General features: G+C 39.7%; 1 protein-coding gene across 7 annotated transcripts in view; it reads left to right on the forward strand.

Moving 5' to 3' along the window:
- Positions 1-12: 12 nt before the first annotated feature.
- The window catches only part of LOC112966938 (ubiquitin carboxyl-terminal hydrolase 46), a 34368-nt gene continuing 12590 nt past the window's right edge, over positions 13-21790 (forward strand). For 3 of the 7 annotated variants that reach the window (XR_003253797.1, XR_003253798.1, XM_026067538.1), the window contains exons 1-5: positions 13-454; positions 1503-1624; positions 15035-15115; positions 15918-16131; positions 17814-18043. Coding sequence is in view for 5 of the 7 variants with exons in the window: in XM_026067538.1 (XP_025923323.1) it covers positions 1544-1624; positions 15035-15115; positions 15918-16131; positions 17814-18043 (606 nt within the window). In the remaining 2 variants the exon portion in view is untranslated. Of the gene's footprint in view, positions 455-1502; positions 1625-7993; positions 8314-11514; positions 13625-15034; positions 15116-15917; positions 16132-17813; positions 18044-18130; positions 18175-21790 lie in introns of those variants that run through there. The other 4 variants (XM_026067553.1, XM_026067559.1, XM_026067569.1 and 1 more) reach the window with 4 other exon arrangements.

Below are 21790 nucleotides of genomic sequence, written 5' to 3' on the forward strand. Positions count from 1 at the left end.
CGCTGCAATGGAGCGACGAGCAGCGACGGCAGCCGCCAGGCGAGGAGGAGGAGGAGGAAGGGAGAGATTAGCGCGGTGCCGGCTGGCGCAGAGGCGCGGCTGAGCGCTCCGGCGGGAGACCGGGGCCCTGCGGACCGCGCAGACGGAGAGGCGGAAGGAGCGGAGATGCGGCTGCTCTCGCCGCTCTGCTGAAGCTGCCGGTCGCTCGGCCGGAGGGGAGGCAGGCAGGTCCTTGCTCCTGGCTGCTCTGCGGGCGCCAAGGGTGCCTGTGCAGCCCCCTCCTCTCGCTTTTATCCCAGCCCCGGAGCAGAAGCCTCCTCCGCCGCCCCCTCTCCCTTCCTGCGCTCTTCCCACCATGAGCGGGGCTGTTTTTACCTTATAAAGATGGCGGTGTGGGATCGCTGCAACCTTTAGACTAATGACTGTCAGAAACATCGCCTCCATCTGTAATATGGTGAGTGCCTGGGGCAGGCGTGGCGGGCCGGGGCGGGGGCGGCACAGCAGTCCCTCCCGGGTAGGCCCTGCTGGGGCCGGCGGAGGGGCGGCCGGGGGCTCCCCCCCGGGGGCGCCGGGCAAAGGAGGCCCCCGCATCGCCGCCCCGGCGGCGGAGGAGCCGGGCGGGCTGCGTCGGGACGTGCCGGGGCTGCAGCTCCCCCCCGGGGAGGGGCGATGCCCGGGGAGTTTTCCCGGAGCAGCGCCGGGAGCGGGCCGGGAATGCCGGGCCGGGCACTCGGTCGGTCCGGAGCGCGGCTGGCCCCGGCCTGGCCCCCGCTCACACTCGTTGCAGCCGGAGCCGCAGCCTGCCCTTCCTCCTCCTGCCCTTCCTCCTCCTGCCCTAATAATGTTGCGAGAGAACCTCAAGTTCGTCTCTGAATCCACATCCACATGAACTCAGTGGCCCCATTTAACCCTCCCAGGCTGGCACCCTGTGATCTCATGTGACCAGGAGCTCACTGGGTTACACAGACAATGAGGACACTTGTTTAGATGTGTGGCTTGTTTGGATGCTTTTGGATCCGGATGCCAGGTACCTGTTCTAGGAAATCTTTGCTTTAGAGTTAACATCAGGGTTTCTCTTGCACCTCATGCCACTCAGAGGACTGCTGTTTGTAAAGTACTCTTGAAGCACTTAGCCTTCTTTAATCATAGACTAGGCAATTAGGAAGAAATGAGGAAATGTTAATATTCTGTTTATGTTGGGACTTTGCCACTTTCATCCCCAACGGAAGATGAAAGGACACTTCCTTCACTGTGTGCTTGGGTCTAATTTTAATCTTGACTCTACAAACTTGGAGCATCTGACATTTTGGATTTTTAAAACTTTTTGGTGAGGGAAGGGAGAGCTCAAAGTATGCCTGTCAAAGGGGTTTATTAATACAGTGAGACAGTAACAAACTTGTCCAAGGCATGAGAGAGTGCTAAGCACCCCAATGCAAACAGAACAGGAACTTATTTCCACGCATTTTGTTGTTTTAGTCTGTATTTTTCCCCCTTATTTCCAGGTTCTTCAAGAGCAGCTACATGCAGTTGCCAGCTTCCCTCCATGTGGTGCCCCAGCATGCCCTGTGCTGGCGATGCCACACATACCATTCATCTGCCCTGGAGAATGGAGCCTACCTCTAGGGTAAGGCAACACACAGCCCCAGAGGCCTGGCTCCTGCGGGGTCAGCAGCAGTGGTTTGGGGGCGGGGGGCACAGACTGTCAGCCTCCTCCCCGTCCAYATCTCCAGGCTCCAGCTTCAGTAGGCTTGTTCTTTCGTTTCCTGCCAGATGCCAAGAGCATCCTGCACGCAGTTCTGACGTATACCTCAGTCCTTCCTTTGAAACAACTGCTCTGACACACAGAGAGGGAGGGCTGGATTTGGGCTTACAGTCAGAAAAAGAAATCCAGACTCCTTGGGGTAAAATAACTTGAGTTCTCAGCTTTCTTCACCAACAGTAAGTAGTTTTCTAAACTTTTCATTGTTCTTAATAGGTTTCAGTCCTCTGAGCCAATGGGCCAAGGATACTGCAAAGAAAGGTTTAGGAAACAGCATGGTACTGAGGAGAAAACCTGGGCTCAAACCTACCTTCCTTTTTAGGCAGGCTCCAGTTTCTATTGCTGATGAATGGTAGGTGTGATGTCCTGCAAACTGCTTACTAGAGCACCACGTGAAGGGGAGCTGGAGACTGTTTGATGGTTGTAAGACATTAATGTAGGCATAAGGTATTACAACCTCCAAGATTTCTCTCTTGCATTCTTCAGAGAGATGTACTCATAGATAGCATACTTCTCTCAAGGCCTGAACCAACCCAGAGCAAAACCAGTGATGTTGTTTTGGTGGTCTGCTGCTCAGCAACTGATAGTGTATCTTGTAAAAGTAACACCTGAGACACTGAGTGGCATGGTGATGCTAAAGGGAAGAATTAAGAGTCTCTGGCAGAAAAACTCAAGGTTCTGGCTCATGACATCAGTGCTGGTGACAGTGGGTGAAATTGTTTTAATGGTACCAAGGTTTTAAAGTTATGTATTCCTGGGGCTCTGCATAGTTTGCTTTCAGAGATTTTGTGTTATGCTGGTCACATTTAGTCTTTTCCGCATAATGATAGAGACAGGAAGTACTTTTAGGAAGAGCAAAGCTGAGATTTTCAGAAAGTTATAGGAATTTAGGGGCCTTTAAGAAAAACACAAACTATTGTAGTTATTGGTAGCACTGCATCGTGGCTCCCCTGTGAATGAGTCCATTTAGACGAGGTGGTGGGCTCTAGCAGACTTGATCTCAATGGACTCTAGAAGGACCTATGACAACTCTGCATAAGAATGGGACTTTGGAAGGTTAGAAATATATGCATTATATTTGCATAAAACTGTATATTTGCAGTGCTAGTTCGATTTAGGGCATCTGCAGAAATCTACAAAAGATATTAAATGCCAGATCTTGTTCCTGTACTATAACTTAGTACTTGAAGAACTGAACTACTTACAATTGATGATCTAATAAAGAATACCTTAATTCTTAGGTAATATAATGTATTTTGGTATATAGTGCAGCATGATAGTATTTTTTAAAGTATTTTAATGTAGTTGAACACAGTAATTAAAAAAAATCCTTCTTTTCCTCTTTTTCCTTTTGCGTTCCCTTTCCGTTTGAGGGAGTTTAGAGAGTTGTTTTTCCTAACCACTTTCCCCCCAAAATGGATGATGCCTGATTGGAGATTTTTTGTTTGTTTGCTTTTTGTGCTGATGTAAGTGTTTGTCCCTTGCTGAATGCAACATAGGTTTTCAGATTTCATTTCACAGGTTTTCATATATTTTCAGAGGCAGTCCTCTCTTGATGAAGGTTTTTGTTCTGTTTGTTTGAGCATTTTCATGTCCTGGAGGGGAAAAGTTAGATGAAATTTAGCTGGGTAAATATGGATCAAGAGAGTGTGGCTAGTCGGTGTTGTAGGATGTGTATTTGCTACCTAATTGTCTGCCTGAGGTCTAGTATCTCTGATTGTAATTTTGGTCTCCTGAAGGTGATGGAGATTCAGCATTTTCCAGGAGGAGTCAAAACCAGTGTAGTGAAGCAAGGGAGAGTTTTTAATTTGTTTGGAAAAGAAATACCTTGTACTGTATATTCACTAGATAAGTTCTCATATGCTGAAGCTGACACAGGAGGAGCTAGCCAGTAAGAAAAGAGATAGCACTAGATTAGCACTAGGCTTAGCACATGATTTGTAGTAAAACTTCAAACCCACAACTTCTAGAATTAATCAGCAGAACTCTTTTGTTTTCTTTTCCCACTTTTGTCCCCCTAATTATAATAACAGCACTATTAATTATTATTCAATGAAATGGTAAATGAGACCAAAGACCTAGTATTTGTTCTGCTTGGGGAGGGTGGGATGCACCTCTTCCTGAAGGAATCAGTGGGACTCTGATATGAGTACAGTGGCCACCCTCACTGAAGAGGGAGTGTCGCAAAAAGAGTGATGCACTTCACTCGTAAGAGGGAAGCAGCACTACGTTTATTGCAGTAAGACAGCGACTTAACAAAGTTCAATCGTAAATAAGAATGATTTAACGAGATTTGATTGGCAAGGTTCACTCAGTTATTTACTGCATGAAGGACAGGGTCAGATGCGTGTGCAACGGAGACCCTCCCGTTGAGTCACGAGATTCAGACTGGACCCCCTTGCTTTCTAAACTCCTTCGGAGAGGAGCCTGGGTGCGGCTGGATCCAGTCCTAGTCCCAGACTTGGTCAACGATTTATGTCTAAGGGATTATGTGCGCAATTAGTCAGAGGTATAACTCAGCAAAGGTTCATGAAGTTCGCAAAAGTTCAGCATGCTATTAATCACTTACCGAGGATCTCTTGCGGGTAAGGAATCTCTCAACCTCGAGGAGTAACCTTGAGAGGCATCCCTGCTCAAGGGGAGATTCTGCAGTGCAGCCTGCTGCCATGCAGGAGAGCTCAAGGGGCCTCTGGGCTGCCCCCTATTTATGGGGGGGAGATGATTGACTCATAGTCATATTTGCATACTAGACGGGCCTTAGTTGGCGCATGCTCCACTAGCCCCTACCTACGTGCTGTTTACAGGGAGGTCGGGTTGAGGGGGAGAGAGCACATCAGTGGGGGGGAAAGGAGCACACCGTCTCAGGGAGGACTAGTCCCAGAGGTGCTGCTCTTAATCTGTCTATCAGACACTGGGAAAGTTCACCTGCTCTGTCTGCACACTAGTCTGGCCACAGAAGGAAGTGCATGACAGGCAATCGTAAGCTCTGTCTACTGTATCAAATCAGGAATGACACAGTAGATGCGAAGAAGCATAGGATGCATTCAAGAAGCACTGTTTTACGTGGTGTCATGTAACTCTTGCAGACTCTAGGCAAAAATTAGGGATGTGTTTTTAGCCCCTGTACTTGCATTGAAATCTTCTTTGGTGTTGTTTCTCTGAGATAACCCAGATGACTCAAGTACAGAAAGCTGGTTCAAAGGTGGATAGGCATGTTGTCATTTTAAGATTGTTGCTTACTGAAATCCTCTGCAATGTGTTTCTCTGTTGATGAGCTCTTGATTCACCCTTGAGTTCAGAATTAAGCTCATGCTGCAGCTGTGGCCTAGGGAATATTACTGTTATGTGCAGTGTATGACATTTGAGCGTTTCAGAATGTACTGATATATATTTTTACAGAGATGGCTAACATTCCTGATGGACCATATTCTTCCTAAATTCCTTTTAATATTCTGCTGAAAACATATACAAATTTCCTCTTTCATAATTCTGTAATAGTATTTCAAACAATCTGATCCGCACTTCAAAGTGCTCTGTCAATTTAATAAACAGTAGATTATAAACACATTCAGATCTCCTCTGATACAAGGTATCATCTCAGATACCTCCCAGTTGCTTCTTGTAGTTGTTGTACTGGTGTCCTTTGAAGAAAAAGGTTCAGTACAGAAGTTCCTCAGATTAATTTTGATCTTTATTAATTGGGCTTTCTTGTTACCTGCTCTTCTCATGGTCTTTATGAGTTTCGTAATAATAGGTTATTTTCTTCAGGCTCTAGAACCAGGAGTTCTGTGAATACTGGGGAATTTCAGCTCTCATTTTAAAATGAAAAAAGGCTCTTAGCCATTCTAGAAATTATAGAGAAAAACTTAAAAACCTGAGAGGCTCTACCGTCAGGAAGCAAATAAAAATAACTATTTTTTTTAATGTTATGATTTTAGAGACTCATTACAGGATTTTTTTGAATACGGGGATTGGCAGGATGAGGATTCAAACTCATGGATATGGAAAATGTTAGATGCTAGAAAATATGAAAATTCTATTGCTCTAAAAATAGTCAAATTTTGTTTTGTGCAATAAAAGTGTTCTTAGAGTACAGAATTTATTACTACAAATTTTAACTAGATTCATTCATATGGACACCCCACAGTACATATTTCCTCAAAGCTTTTAAAACTTATTCTCAGAAGGAAAGATTATGGCAGGATTTTACCTGCCAAGACAGTAAGCCAACTATCTGAAGATATATTTAGAATCATAAAGGACCATGAATTTTTATATCTGAAAAGATTAGTTGCAGGCAATTTAAGCAATGAAGTTTTAGAAACATAGTCTCAAGAGTGCACAATTTATGTACAACAGACAAGCTAATGCAATGCTGGGAAAATATAGAGAATGTGAAGTCTAATTATTGTAATGTCTTGTGAAGTAATGAGGAACTTGCAAGTACGACTGACAAACAGGTACTGGACTAACAAGCAGTAAGTCGGTATTCCATCAAAGATAAACAAAGGTTCACAAAAGACACTTTATGTGTCTTTGGACAGAGGAGGATATGCAAACTGGAAAACATCCAAATATATAATTTCCGATGTATAACCTGGGCTAATGATTGGGGCTTGCATGAATACTTTGTTTATGGCTGAAGTGATTAACATGTACCCCTAGTGGGTTAGAAGATGACAAGCATGATAGGACAATACACAATACCGTGCAAAGAACTTTTTGTTTCCTTTAGATGCATATAGTCTCTGAGTTCAAGTTGATGAATTAAGAGCAGATGAGTGTTATGCTAAGTACCTTCATAAAAGAACCTCTTAATTACAGCTCCACAAGGCTGAGTGAGTCTGCTTCATGGAAGAGATGGGGTTGGAAGCAGACTCTGGAGCCTGTTTGTGGGAGGCGAGGCCCTAATGTGCCTGAAGAGCCACCAGAGTGTAGATCATGGCCAGCGGGAGAAGCAGTCAGCAAAGTTCCTTCTGCTGATCTTATTTAGCCTCAAAGATCTGTCCTTGCCTGGCTGTTTGGTAGATGCATTTCTGGTGAAATTGTGTACATTTATGTAAATTATGTATCTTGGTACTGCTAGGGAAGAAATGGCCTTGCATCTCCACCATCAGGGCTCAATTATAAACATGTTCCTGGTATGCTCAGTCTTTGCAGAGAAGGCTGCCATGCTGACAGTTTCAAGCCAGTCATTATTGGGTGTTGTATGTTGTGGTTATTTCATTTGATTTCACAATTAATCACCTATTAATGGTTGCATCTAAAATCTCCTGGGACAATACTGATTGTGGTGGTCTCAAGACCAAATTCCCTGACTGTCCATTGAAGTTCCTTTGATAAACCATAGAGTCATTAAAGAAATAAAAAAAAGAAACAGAACTGGGGTGCACCTCCACAGATCATCTACCTTGGCAGAAGGAATTAAACCTATGTTTTTTGTGACATGTGTCTAACTTAAAGACTTCCGTTGGTGCTGACTTCGACATCTCTCTAGGCAGTCTAACCCAATGTTTCAATGTCCTTATAACTGGAAAGTTTCTTAATGTCTTTCCTGAATTTATATTGCTGTATTTTGAGCTTCCTACTTCTCATGCCATTCACCCTTCAGATGGAGAATAGACTAGTTCCTTCCTTTCTTTAACAAACTTTATATACTTGAAAATGTTCTAATGCCTCCCCTCAATCTTTTCTGCCTTATGCAAACCAACCCTGTTCAACCCCTTTTTATGGGTCATTTTTCTCTAGAGTTCATTTCTTCATGCCTTCTTTTGGACTCTCTCCAGTTATCTCTCTTCCTTGAAACCTAGCACCCAAACCTGGACACAAGGTCCTGTCTGAAGTCTTACCAGTCAGAAGTTAAACAGGAAGGTTACTTTAAGCACTCTGTAGACTCTCTCTGTAAGAATTTCATTATGTTGTCTGCATTTTCTTTGACATAGCACTGCATGGTTGATGCTTATTCAACTCGTAAATCACTATGGTCTCCAGCCTTTTTTTTTTTTTTTTAAAGAAGTGCTATCTTAGTCATATGTTTCCCATTCTGTATGTGTACAGCTGATTCTTCTCTTTATGTGCAGAATCTTGCACTTATCTCAATTGAATTTCAACAATTTCTAGAGCATTCCTCTAATTTGTCAAAGATCATTTTGAATTCTAAGGCTGTTCTCCAACAGCCCTCACAATTCCTGTTATCTTTAGATTTAATGAAGCTTTCTATCTTTTGTCCTCCAGGTTATCAAAGAGTGCTCCAGCTGGTGCAGCTGTGATGGAGTCTAGAAGGTGCCCTGTCCTTAGAATGCTCTGAGGCACCACATATGTAGTCTGGATGGCTCAGTAAAAAATGCTATTGAAGAAATGATATTCTGCAAGCAAACTTCAGTCTCTTTCGCCTGTGAGGCCATCCTGAGGTTATGTGTTCTGAAGAAGGAAATTGGCCAAAAGAGAATGTAATTGCTACCTGTTCCAGCTAAGGCTTGGACGCCACTAGTCTAAGAACAAATAATTTGGGAATGGAGACAGACTGTATTGGGCGAATATTGAGTTTTGGTTTGGTAATAATCACACAAATTTAAAAGTCAGTATTTTAAAAAATTACTAATGAATTTAGATGCTGAACTTGTAACACTTCACTAGAACCTCATTTCCAATATGTGGTTGCTTAGTGCTTTGAGAAAATCAAGTTTTTTAAGTTATATAAAATTGAGTGCCTTAAATTTTTGGACAAAGTGCTTAAGTGATTCAGGATTTTAGGCCTCTCGGTTTTCATCTGTTTCTTGGTAACAGCACAGTGAAAGAGCTGAAGTTATTTGTGGTATATGCATCTGTGATTAGATAGTTCAGTGCATCCAGCAAAAACCAAGTTAGACATCTCCTTTCAAGCTCTTAGAATTTGTTGTAATAATCAGAACACTCTTTGGAGAAATGTACAAAGATAATTTATTTAGATACAATGTTTTAAATTGCCTTTCTTTAAGAAATATGATGATACAGTGTTTTTTAGATTGTCAATATGCTTTTACTATCTGCTATGATCCCCTCTATTTTTATAGCACCCTCTCTTCCATCTTCTATTCTGTGGGAACAAGAACCCCAAGGAGCTCTGTAGGAGGAAGACTAAAACATTTCTTTGCAGAAAAAAGCTCATCTGGCTAAATGAAATCATCTTGTGGAACTTACGTTTTCATGAAACTTTAAAAATTACAGAAACATTTCAACCTTGACATTTATCTTCTATGAATTTGGAAGGAGCCTATATAACTTTTCTTAAATAAATGGCTCTGTAAGGTTTAGATTATTCCCCCCCCCCCCCCAGTATTTAGCAAAAGAATGCATCATTGCTACTTCTATTGTTAAAGAGATGTATTTCAAAAGGTGTATGTTGATCTTAGAAATGCTAGTCCTTATAAAATCCTTCTATTATCAGTGGAAAGAGAGAGGTCAAACTTTTTCAGGGGACTGTTCAGGCTGACTGAAACATGAACATGTTTTGAGACTTTTTCTCTCTCTCCAAACTACAGTGAATATCTTCCTCAAGCTAAAATTGGCCTTTGTCTCCCAAAATTTTAGACTTTTTTTTTACATGGGGCAGGGTGTATTTGTTTTGTGGAGAGCTGAGATGCTTGATATAAATTCCAACTTGCCTTTGTTCAGCTGGAATAGCTGGTTCAGCTATTCCAACCCCTGTGAAAGTTGAGGTTGTCCCTGAGGGGGGGGGGGTCCAACACTGAAGACAGGTGATGTGTCTGTTGAAAACACTTGCACCTCTGCAGTGCAATATGGTATCTCTTGCTGTTTTCTTACCCTCTTTTTCTTCATGTTGCTTCTGGGAGCTGAGTTTGAGTTTTATTTAAAGTTGCTTCCTCTTCTTCCAGTTTTCCATCACTGCCATTTGTTGGCCAGGAGGCCTGCCACATCTTTCTCTATCTCCCTTTTCCCTTCGCTCCCATATGCTGTGTCTTCTGAAATTCTGAAACTCAGGATGCCTGGCCCTGAGGCCATTTCTATTTTTATTCTAACTTCTTTTCTACCAGCCCCAACGTCACCCTTAGTTTGTTTTAAGCTTTCATTTTCTCCCTCCAGGAAAATACTCTATTTCTAGCACATTGCTTTCACTTTCCTTGAATACTAAGACAAAATTATCTAGTTTGGATCTGCATATGGTCTGAAGCCCTTCTTTGTGGACCTGCCATCTCCTTTCACTCATCAGTTGCTCTTTATGTATTTATTAAATCTCTGTTTTCACAGTTCAATTTTGCATGTGTATTCTCTTATATTTTTTATCTTTTATTGTGACAACATGTCTTTGCTATTTCTTGTTTTCTATTTTATTGTTTGATGGTCACTCATACTGTGTTTCTGTTTATTGGGAGAATACCTTGATAGGTTTTCCACAGATGACTTAGGAAACCTTCTCATTTCTTTACTGGACTCATTTATTTTAAACCAAGCGCTTGCATATTTCTAGAAAATTAGTGCCATTTTTTTTATAGCTCTATCATACTACAAAGTCAAGTCTGATTTGTTGTCTCCTGGTCCTAACATGTTTCATATTCTCTCACTTTCATTTCTCATCTTCTAGACAATTATTGTATTTAAGTTATTTTGCTAAGATAGCTTAGTTTGTATTTCTGTGAGAAAAATCTGTTCTCATATCTTTCATTTCAGTAGGTTATTTATGTCCTTTTTCATGCCATGACTAGAGCTATTCTTTCTTCTAGATCATTGATGAAGAAGTCAGACCAAACCTAACAGACATATTTTTTGATATCTCAGTACAAACCTATTTTTTGGCACTGCACCATTGGGAACATATGTGGAAAGTGTCTCCACATATGGCGGATCCAAGCCTTTTTTTCTGAGTATGTCAGCTAATTGACCTTTTCTGTAACCACCTGAACTGTGGCATCGAAAAGGCACAGTACCTTGAGTCTTGAAGACAGGAAGCCAATTATTCTCCCAAAAGCACATGTAAAATTTGTAATAACTATATAATGCTGTAATTTAAGGGAATTTATGACCAAAATAGGAGACAATATAACAGCTACAAAAGGTTCCCACAGTTCTCCATGCTTGTTCCATATTTGCAGATGAATAAGACAACTCTCCTTGTCCCATTGAATTTATATTCTTATCTGATTTAATGATCAAATCTGTTGACTTTTTTTCCTGCACTGTTGTTTTGTATACATGCTAAAGTGCAAAGGAACAGGAGTTTTATACTTAATCTCTTTCATGTGGTGCAAAGCACAAGTTAAACTCTTCACTACATTATCAGAAATTGCAGCTGAAATGAATTCTGTTTGACCTGACCGTAAGTCCTAGAGAAAAATAACTAGAGGAAAAAATCCAGGTCACATGGCCTGAACACTTATTGGAATGATGATATGGTAGAAGTCCTGGTTTAGTCCAAATTGACCCAAACTTGGCTAAGTCTCCAGCTGTCTATCTTTGCCATTTTATAACAGTATGTTTAAAAAAATACTAAAGGTTAAATCCTGATTGTTGAATTTAATGGCAAAACTTCAAAGAAATCAAAGATCACTAACACCACAGAATACATTGTAGGAGGAGTTTCCATGTTCTCGTTCCCATGGGGTCTGGCCACTACAGTCACTTGTTGCATTTCCTTCATTAACGTGTTCTTTTAAGAAGCAGCTATGCTTCTTTGTTATCTCTGTACACAGGTGTGAATTTAACAGTCCCAGATTCCAGTTTATTGAATTACATCTCTGGGCTCTCCTCAGTTCAGGGTCTGTGGCTGCCCTGCAACTCTTGCTTTTTTTTTTTTTTAATGAAACTACAATATATTTGGCAGTGGTAGGATATTTCTTCTAGCTGAAGCACAGGACCATTTTAAAAACAGAGAAAATGGATTGTATTAAAAATGTTCAAGCAGGTTTGCACTAGCAGAAGAGATCAAAATCCCTTGCTGGGAGTGGGAACAAGGACAAACTTTTTTAAAACCATGTTAAATAGTCGTGGTTGATTGTAGTTGTAGATTAACCACAACAGGCTAACATGTTTTCCCTGTTTTATGTGGCCAGCTGAACTGAGTTCTGAATCATCTTTACCGCATCTCTAACATTTTTTTATCCCAGTTTAAACCTGGTTTAGGTGTATAATTTCCAGTATATTTTGGCTGTAAAATTTCCAAATATGTTCCTTGTGCCCTCATGTCAACAGCTTCATGAAGAGCCTTCCTATACAAAATACGTAATATATGTATAAATTAATGTAGTGTGGCACGGTTTGGTTTTTCTAAATAGTCTGCCTAGATTTTTTGTTTTCCCTGAGTAAGAAATATATCCTACTTTGAAATATTAGGTTGCCACGCTTCTTCTCTATATTCCTGTTCCCCTTTTTCCTATAAATTCAACAGTATCTTTTTGGACACCTTAAAATAAGCCAGACTGATATACCTTGATATAAGAAGGTACAACTAATAAAGTTATGTCAGCTTGCCCAAAGACTGAATTTTAGCTTCTCTGTTTCACTGGGGAACTGACAGACACTGCTTTGTTGTGTAGTTGCAACAGCCAATGCCTGGTTTTGGATTGCAAGGTATAGCTCTATGACGAGCTCTTACTAATTATATGCTGTTTCAATAGCATGTCCTTTGGAAACTTAATTGCAAAGTATAAATGTTATTTTTAGATTCCATGTTGAAAAACAATTGCAGTCCTGCATTTTGTATGACGATTAGCTAGATAGTGCGCATCATGGATTTGTTTGGCTTTCAGTGGTAACTTCATTGGGTAAATCCTGATTCTTGCTATTTCTCATAATATATAGAGGGAAATTTAAATGCTAGGAAAGATTTGTCAAAACTGTTTGTCATCTTCTCGAGTAAGAAAACCTGGTCCTGCAGAAAAGGCAAATAGACAATACAGAAATAATTAATTAGCAGAGCACTTGTCTTCTGCTAATCTAACATCATACTCTAACTTAGAAGTCACAAAAGAGTAGGATGTTACTTTTTAGAAACACTATTTCCCATGAATTCCAGAGGAAGAATTTTGTTAGTACGGAAAAAAATTTCTTGCAAAACTGAAGAAAGACACTCTTCATTCTTATTTTAGGGAACTTGATTTGAACACTAAACATATGTTGAAAGAAAATCTTTGCTTTGATTTGAATGCTATCTAATGAGTATTAATATGAAGATGGTTTTCTTCACAAGCTTCAGTAGTTTTCCGTATTCATATTTTTCTTTTATCAGGCAAGGTTTTGAGGGTAACAGTGGCAGTTTACTTCACTGTTAATATCAGATGGGCAATGTCTATCAGTTTCTTTCCTCTCAGGAAGTCGGCTGAGTTGCCGAATTTCTGCATCTTTGGGAAAGCTGTCTCTGCAAGCAAAGAGGCTAATCTTCATTTGGAGCTTACATAATTATGACATTGCCATCTCTGTTGAAATATAGCCAATAATTGCTTTGTATGGATTGTTCCTTTTTATGAGTTCCTTACTGAGGGTCAACGGAAGCCAGTAAGGATGCACAGGGCATCCCTCAAGCTTTGCTTCTGAGCTCGGCTAAGTTACTTGAAACGTGGAAACTTGTGCAGATGAAGTACTTGGGCCTCAAGTGGAACACCTGGGAAGCCACATATACTCGGGCTGAGGAATGAGCTGTGTATCTGTAAGAGAGAGGATGGCAACAGATCTGAGAAGGGGATGTGAAATACAAAATCTCTGGAACTTTTTTGGAAGCTGCCAACTTGAAGGGAGCTGTTTTGCTTTCAAGGCTTGCAAATTCTCCAAGAACACCTGTGCTGATTTTCACGCCACTGATTCTGTTGACTAAAATCAGCTTCTTTTGATGAGTTGACATGAAATAATAATCTAGTTTAGCAAGCAGTGCTGATGGTAGGTGCAGTAAGGAAATACAAATCAGGTTTTGGGGAGAGGATGGGAAAGGAACATCAGAACTATTGAATTTGATTAGCAGCAAGTTTGAAAATTTTGGCTGAAGAGCTCCCTAAGCCAATATTATATTGAACAAATCTCAAGAACACAGGAAACCTCAGAGTATTAGGGAAAAAATATTGTGTAGATATTTTTTGTGCATAGGAGTGAGAGGGGACCTGTGTAAATGCAATTTGACCTTACCCTTGTACAAAACTACAGAAAAGATGGTAGGGGATGAAGCTGATAAAGAACAAAAAGATAATGATGTTTTATATGTTGGCATGTTTACAGTGGCATTTTACATGTTTTTGTGAAAATAGATGTGTCAGCCAAACTATGCTGCTCTTGAGGAAATTAGAACTTGTGTGATGGAAATTATTAAGGCATAGTATATTAATGCTTCATACTGAAGAGCATGTTCAATAAGGAAAGAACAGTGTATGATGTCAGTAAAGCAGATTAAAAATAGACTAACTGCCAGATCTTGAGTAATTATATCTAGGGAATACCCATTCAACTGGAGCATTTTAGTGAGGTCCCATAGGGATCTTGTATACTTACAGAGTGATTAGGAGTGACGACACTGGCATTGGCAGCAGTCTAGCCTGCTTGCTTGATAATCTAAACTTGTTTAAAATGGACATTTTAATACAGCAAAGGTAACACGTGCACAACTAGAGACTGCACTTGCAGAGAGCTGTGAAAGCAACTTTGCTGTTAGAATTAAGGTACAGCTGAACATGCCACACAGTGGCAACACAGTGACTGAGAGATGTAGCAATGCTTGGACTTATGCACTCTTTGATGTTCGATAGAGTGAAATGGAAAGTATGTTATGCTTCCTTTTAACATTTGTGATGCCATTGCTAGAACAGGGTGCTCTTTCAAAGTTCATATTATGTTAAAAGTTGCTGGCGAATTAGAAGGGGTTCAGAAGAGTTTCAGTAATGCTTAGAAAACCTGCCTTACATCTAGAAACTCGTTGATCCAAGATAAGTTTAAGGGATTTGCTTAAGATCAACAAGTATCTTTATGAGACAAGAGAGTAATGGGATCCAGCTGTTCACCTACGAAGTAAAAACAAGGGGGAGGTGTCTGGGGGGAGAACCACTGTGGTTGTGACCTGTTCGCTTCAAGTCAACCATTACTAGAATGCCTAGGTCAGGCCAGCTGCTCCGCTACCTAGAACTGCAAATATTTTTGCTGGCTCATATGAATGCCATGCTTGCCCATTAGTAAGACAGGGTTAGCTTAGCTAATCGTAGCTGAAAGGAAAATATGCCTTTCTGTCTTGATGCTGCCCATAACTTTATTTTAGAATCCTAATTTAAAATGGACACTAACGAGATTCTTCCCTCTTTTTTTTAGGGCACCAATGCCTCTGCTCTGGAAAAAGACATTGGTCCAGAGCAGTTTCCAATCAATGAGCACTATTTTGGACTGGTCAATGTAAGTACCATTTTCAACAGGCAAACCATATATAGAACTACAGTTTTGGTGTTATTTTAACTTTGCTTCCTTCTTTTTTTTTTTTTTTTCCCCCCAATCCCTCTCTAAGTCTTTGGTTTGAAAAAGTGCTGCTCATGTTCCAATTTTAGGCAAAGTGAATTGCAAAACTATATCAGATGTTTGAAGATAGCTTCATACCCTACAGTGAAAACAGCTTACTGCTCTATGAATGTTGTTAGTGGTTAGAACTTACACTTCAGTAAAGTTAAAAGTCTATTTTAGCCATAAAATGTGAGGGACAGTCTTTTTCTTAATTTTTAGTAAGAAGTAATGGAGGAGCACATTTAGATACAACAATCTGCATCATAGGCTCTCTCGGGAGTAGCTTTTTTATATGACGGAGGAGAGAATGAGTGAAAGGACTATTTAATCACTTATTTACTCTCATATAAATTAAACTGAGATAGTACTTCTTCCCATTGAAAACATTAGTCATTCTGCTATTGAGCAATAAAATGGAGCCCAACAAGAATATATCAATTTATGGAAACAAGTTTCAGAGAGACTCACTCCAATAAATATATTTCTTACTAATGGAAACTTTTACTTTATATCCTAATTAATTTATAGAACCTTAGTTTTTCTCCAAGTGTCAAGAGAGGGTGTGGAAATGTATTCCTACAGCAGCTGCATGGTAAAATGGCTGGTATGTGACAGGGACACAGAAGCCAGAAGTTGAATGAAGCAGCTAGTTTTATTATGATGCACAGGGATTAAGACTGTTTTCACTTTTACATGGCAGTTTGGGAACACCTGCTACTGTAACTCCGTGCTGCAGGCATTGTATTTTTGCCGGCCATTTCGGGAAAATGTGTTGTCATACAAGGCCCAACAGAAAAAGAAGGAAAATCTCTTGACTTGCCTGGCAGATCTTTTCCACAGTATTGCTACTCAGAAGAAGAAAGTTGGAGTTATTCCACCAAAGAAGTTCATATCAAGGTTACGAAAAGAGAATGGTAAGTGCAAAATCAGAATCCTTTTAGATTCACAGATTGGTCAGGAAATTTTGGGCAGAGTGGTCATATTAATCAGATGTTCACTTTAAATTTGTAAATTGTTTTTAGTACCATCTGGTTTTAGATATTAACATTTTAGTATCTGTGTATGAAAGATTATGCTTGAAATAAGCATACCAGATTTGGTAAGTTCCCTGAGGTGTGTGGTTTGTTTAATGATGTTTTCACAGCATGGTGGGAAAGACAGCACTAAGCAGTGAGCTAGGAGTGGGAATAGGGTGGCATCTGCACATTCTGCTGCGATTTTTTTATTATTTTTTGTAGAGTGTGACAGAGAGAGACATTGTGGGCAGTTGGCAGTGTGGAAACAGTGTCACCTAGGAGGGCTACAGACATAAGTAGTCCAAAACATCCTGAAGGATAGCCAAGTGTGTTCAGTGTACTACAGGTCAGCTAGTTCTCTTGTTCTTAGTAATGGTACAGTCTAGCTTTTTGAAGCATCGGGCCCTTTTTGAGGATTAAGTTAGCAATAGCATATGCCTGATTTTGCAGGATTCCTTTTTAAGGGATGTGAGGAACACCTTGAAATAAGGAAGGCTGCCATTTTGGCCTGGGTTCATGTCAATGTGGGTGGTATGCTTAGAAACAAGGGAGCTTTGAACGAAGAGACGAAGTATGAGTCGAACACCTGGAAGAAATTGCTTCCTGGTGACAGCATATAAATGCGCAGACTGTTCATTCCAAAGGAGGCAGTTGAAAGTGTGACAAAGTTAGCCCTGAGTCATCTAGTGATAAATGCCCCTACACTGTTGGGAATCACTTTTAGGGACTGCATCTTATGTTCTCAGCTTTTTTAAATTAGGGCCAGACTCACTGTGGGTTAACTTGCTTATGTGTCCAGGCTAGACACTGCAAAGCCAAAGAGTCTGTGCAATAGTATTTTCTGAGGAAATACATATGGGCTTTTTCAGGAGCAGAGGAATAAAAGTACACATTTATTGAGAATGCAAATTCTTTTTTTTTCTCAACATGGTGGGCAGATTAAGCCTTCCGTGGAGAAAGAGTCTGTTCTACTTCACTGTTGAGATATTTTTCCACGCCTTCTGCAAGCATTTCCTGTTGAAGAGGACAAGTCTATGCTCATCAGACTTGTGTGTGGAAAATGAGCTTTTTCAGATGGTGTTATTATTATATGTCAGTGTTCAGTGCCTTCCATTTCCGCAGCCGAGGGTCTTACTGTCCAAACTCAGTTATGTTCTTAAGCGTCCGAGTAACTTGGAATATATGGGTGGGAGTCAGTGTTGCCTGAAGATAGGCATCTAGTCTAAGCAATTAATTTAGGTTCCCTCTGTAGTCATTAGATTTCTCACACCTATCTTAGGCACAGATTGGGATGAGTCACCCTCTTGCTTTTTTCATCAACTGTAGTGGGAGCCTACACAACTATCTCCAAAGAAAAGCCTAACCTTTTAGACAGCTAAAGTTGGGTGAGATGAAGCCTTCCCTCCAAGTAGCTTCAGTGAAGTCAACATGACTTCAAACTGCTTTTCTTTGGTATGATTTTAATTACTTTGATGAGCAAGGCCCAGTACATGTATTTGGAAAAGAATAAAGAATTTAGTTTGCTTTCTTGAAGGAAAGGATATACTCAGCTTTAGAAATTTTGATTCTCTTCTTTGCAGATCTCTTTGACAACTACATGCAGCAGGATGCGCATGAGTTTTTAAATTACTTGCTGAACACCATCGCAGACATTTTGCAGGAGGAGAAGAAACAGGAAAAGCAAAATGGAAAACTGAAGAATGGCAACATGAATGAAGCTGAAGAGAACAATAAACAAGAACTCACCTGGGTGCATGAGATTTTTCAGGGAACACTGACTAACGAAACTAGATGTTTGAACTGTGAAACCGTAAGCATTGCGATAGTTGGGTTTTTGGGGTTTTGCCCATTAATAGGTAGATATATTTTATATATATAAATATGTGAATCTTTTCAGACATCTGAGAATTGTGGATATTCCTGTAGACTTTACTTCTTGAAGTGAGTATATCCTTTTCTAAAAATACATTTTTCTAAGCATTACTTGGCTAACCTATGCCAAGTCTTGCTGTCCTAATACATATCTCTACAGTTAAAATCCTTGTTAGTTAATTAATACCCTTCCTTATTACTGTAACTTCAGGAAAAGATATTTGAATCATTATTCCATGAATCAGGGATAGTCATATAACTCCTAAGTGAAAATTTAAGATGAATTTGTGTTAATTCATTCCTAAGAACGTGATTGACATTCCGCAGGTTTGTTATTAACAAACCATATGGTTTTTTTATCTTCCTAATATTTTAAAAAGGATGCTGTCATTTTGAAGTCTCTTATGTTTGAAGCATGAGTAAAAAGTAGTTTTAATTAGCAAATCTGACTGCAAGTCCTGTATCAATTTCTGTGGTTTTCAATCGCACCCTCCTATATGGAAAGAAAAAAAAAGAAAAAAAAGTTTCTCTCTCTTAGGCTGCTATGTGAAAGACCAACACAGACAGGAAAAACCTGTGTTTCAGGGAGAACAGTGAAACTGACTTTGCAAAAAGAATGGAATTCACCTCACCTAACCTTTGCTGTGTAAAAGGTTGGTGTCAAGGCTGAACTGGTTATCTCAGCTCCTTCTATTGACGATGGAGATTGCAAAGGACCTGCAGCAGGAAGCTCTCTCCATCTGTCTTAGGCTGGTTCATGATACAGTTTTCAGCAGTATCAGGTATTCTGTCTGCTCTGTGCAACTTGTTCTTGTTCCATGATGCTACTGTCCTTGCATTGTGCTGTGGCAATTATTTGTGCAGCAGTGCTGTGAACTGGGCTAGCAAACCTATCTGGCCTAAGAGTAGTGTGTGTTTTTAATAGACCAAAGACTTCTAAAGAAAACACAACTTTAGATTACCTGCATTAAGATGGAAGGAAGCGCTCAGAGAAGGCATCTTAAGAGAGCAGATTGATGCCTAACTTTAGAAAGCTGAAGTTAGGTGAGATGAGTTCTACCCAGGTCCTACCAAATGCTTAAAAGAGCATACTCTGATGGTTGTAATCATGAAGAATAGCACTGTAGCCCAACATGAAGATAAGACTTCTCAGGGGATTTGGGTGGGGAGGAGAGAGATACAGCGATAGTCAGCATGAGGAAAGGGATTGGACCAAATTTAGAACAAGATTGTTGAAGTGAAAACATGAGAGAGAGATTGAAAATTTTTTCTTTAATCTTTTTCAATTATAAAAGCCCTATTTTTCATAGTTAAAATAGATGAAAGAGTAGAATTATTTTTTTTAGTTGACAAGCTTTTTTAAACAGATGCATTCTAATTCTAAATTAATATCCAGTGTTTACTCAGGCAAACTGTACTGCAGACAGGTTGTGTCCTTGGGTAAAATCAAAACTGCACAATATCCTATTTGTAATTCAAAGTGACTAAGCTTTTATGGAAAAAACATTGCAAAGTACTGCTGCTGTAGGAAGGCTTGTCTGTAACTTTCTTTGAATGCAGAAATACTATGTTCAGTATATTTTTCTAGTTTGTACTATTTTTATTGTATTTATTTTCTCTTGAAACCTTTTGGAAACAGTAAAATGGATTAAAAGGTGTTCCTTTGCTAAAGTTTAAATATGTAGTGCATGAAGAATCATTCAGATCCCAGCAGTTCTTATTCCCACTTACAAAGAATGAAGTTTGAATTCAGTTTTCCAGTTACCTTTAGTATGGTCTGTATTATTCTAGCTCCAACCTGGTCATCTTCCCCTTTCAGTAAATGTTTTATACTCTGCTTGCTGAAATAAATAACAAAATTCCTAACCTCCTCGTGATACTCAGATGAAGCACTATACTTCGCCAAAGACTTAGTATTTAACCTCTTTCTTGATACACGCTACGCCCAATAGTACTTACTCTGTTCTTTGGTTGCAGCAGTAGAAACACAATGTTCTATGAAGCTTTGTTGTTCTATCTTTTGAATTCTAGCTGTATGTTTATACTGCAGTTGTTTGCTGCCAGTCTTGTGGTTTCCTGTGCTCTTTGAGAAGACTCATGTCTCAAAGAGGATTTTGTTTGAAGAGTTGCTGTTCATTTTATTTGGATGTACTTTATACCTCTGCACATCTTTGATAATATCAAAATTCATCCTGGATTCAGAGGGCTGCATTCACTGTGTTTATAGGGTCCCTGATGTAATGCAAAGATGAGCTCAGTGGAGTGCAGAACTTCCATATCCTTAGAATTTGAGAACTCTAAGCATGAGCAATGTGGCTCAGGTCCAGCAATGGGACATGGATCTAAGTCAGAACAATGGATTCAACCCGGCACTGAAGCTCTTGATTTGAATTTTGATATCCTATCTGTTTTCTAGTTATTCTAAGGAAATTCAGGCACAGGTGGCAAAATATGGAGTGTTCATTTAATGTTGCTCTGAGTTTTACAAACAGAATTGGTTGTTATGAATATGACCTAATTAAGGTGCAGTAATTCCACTGCAGTTTCTGTGATCTGAAAAAGACATGATGGCTTTTCTGGATCTTAAGGGCCTTCTTGAATTATCTTCATAGATAAGGGGGAAAGCACGAAATTTTGGAATTCAACTGATAACTTGTCCTAATTCAATCTTTAATCTACAAAAATATGTGATTAGATACTAAAGAAGCATTAGTATTGTATATGATTTGAGATGATCCAAATGGATCTTCGCTTTACTTGCAGTACCTTTCCAGATCTATTTATGTCTGCCATCCCTGAAAAAGTCATACTTGATATTGATTGGTGGGAGGTCCCAAACAAGACCAAAGGCCAGAGTGTCTTTGAATTTTGGAGAAGCCCGAGCTCAGAGTTTCTGACTATCTCTATAAATTGTTAAACTACAGCTATTCTGAATTGACATTACAAAGATTTCTCTGATTTTGAATCTCATCATTGCCATAAAAGACTGAAGTTCTTTAAGGAGGTAACCTGTAAGGCACACAAGTAGGATTTTAAAAATTGTTGTCTTTCCAGTTTGCAACAAATTGGTTTAATTTCATAATTCTCCCTGCAAGAGAATTCTTAAGAAAAATGTTTTGGCTCAGTTGAAATATTACAACAATTATCTGTTTGAATGGCTTTTTATATTACTTCACCTTCTGCAAAATTAAACACACTAGGTGAAAAGTCATTTTCAAGGCAAAAATCAAGATCTGTTGTTCTGAAAATGGAAAAAAACCCACTTTGTCAGAAGTTTTCCCCTCTTATTCCTTCTAATCAAAACAATGGCAAAATCAAAATGTTTTTGTAAAATATCATCACTTTGCCATTTTTTATCTTTAATCTTTTGTTTAGCCTGGTCAGAATTATTGACCAGCAACAATATTCTATGAGGAAATGCAGCTGTGCCAACCAGAAATACAAAGCCTACCTTCTGACTGCTCACTGAAGAGAAAACATAATATGTGGTTGAATATGACATTTGTCACCAGATGCCTACCTTGGAACATATTTTCATTGGTCCTTAATAGTGGAAATAATTATGCAGGGCATAAACTGTGCTTCTATAATGTAATACGCAGAGTAATAAAGTTCCAGTAAAATAAGGAACTGGGCTGAATAAACACAGAACTGTGTTGCATAACAAGGAAACATACGTACTGCG

Source organism: Apteryx rowi, unplaced genomic scaffold (genome assembly GCF_003343035.1).
Source record: "Apteryx rowi isolate R43461 unplaced genomic scaffold, aptRow1 scaffold_1044, whole genome shotgun sequence".
Classification (NCBI taxonomy): Eukaryota; Metazoa; Chordata; class Aves; order Apterygiformes; family Apterygidae; genus Apteryx; species Apteryx rowi.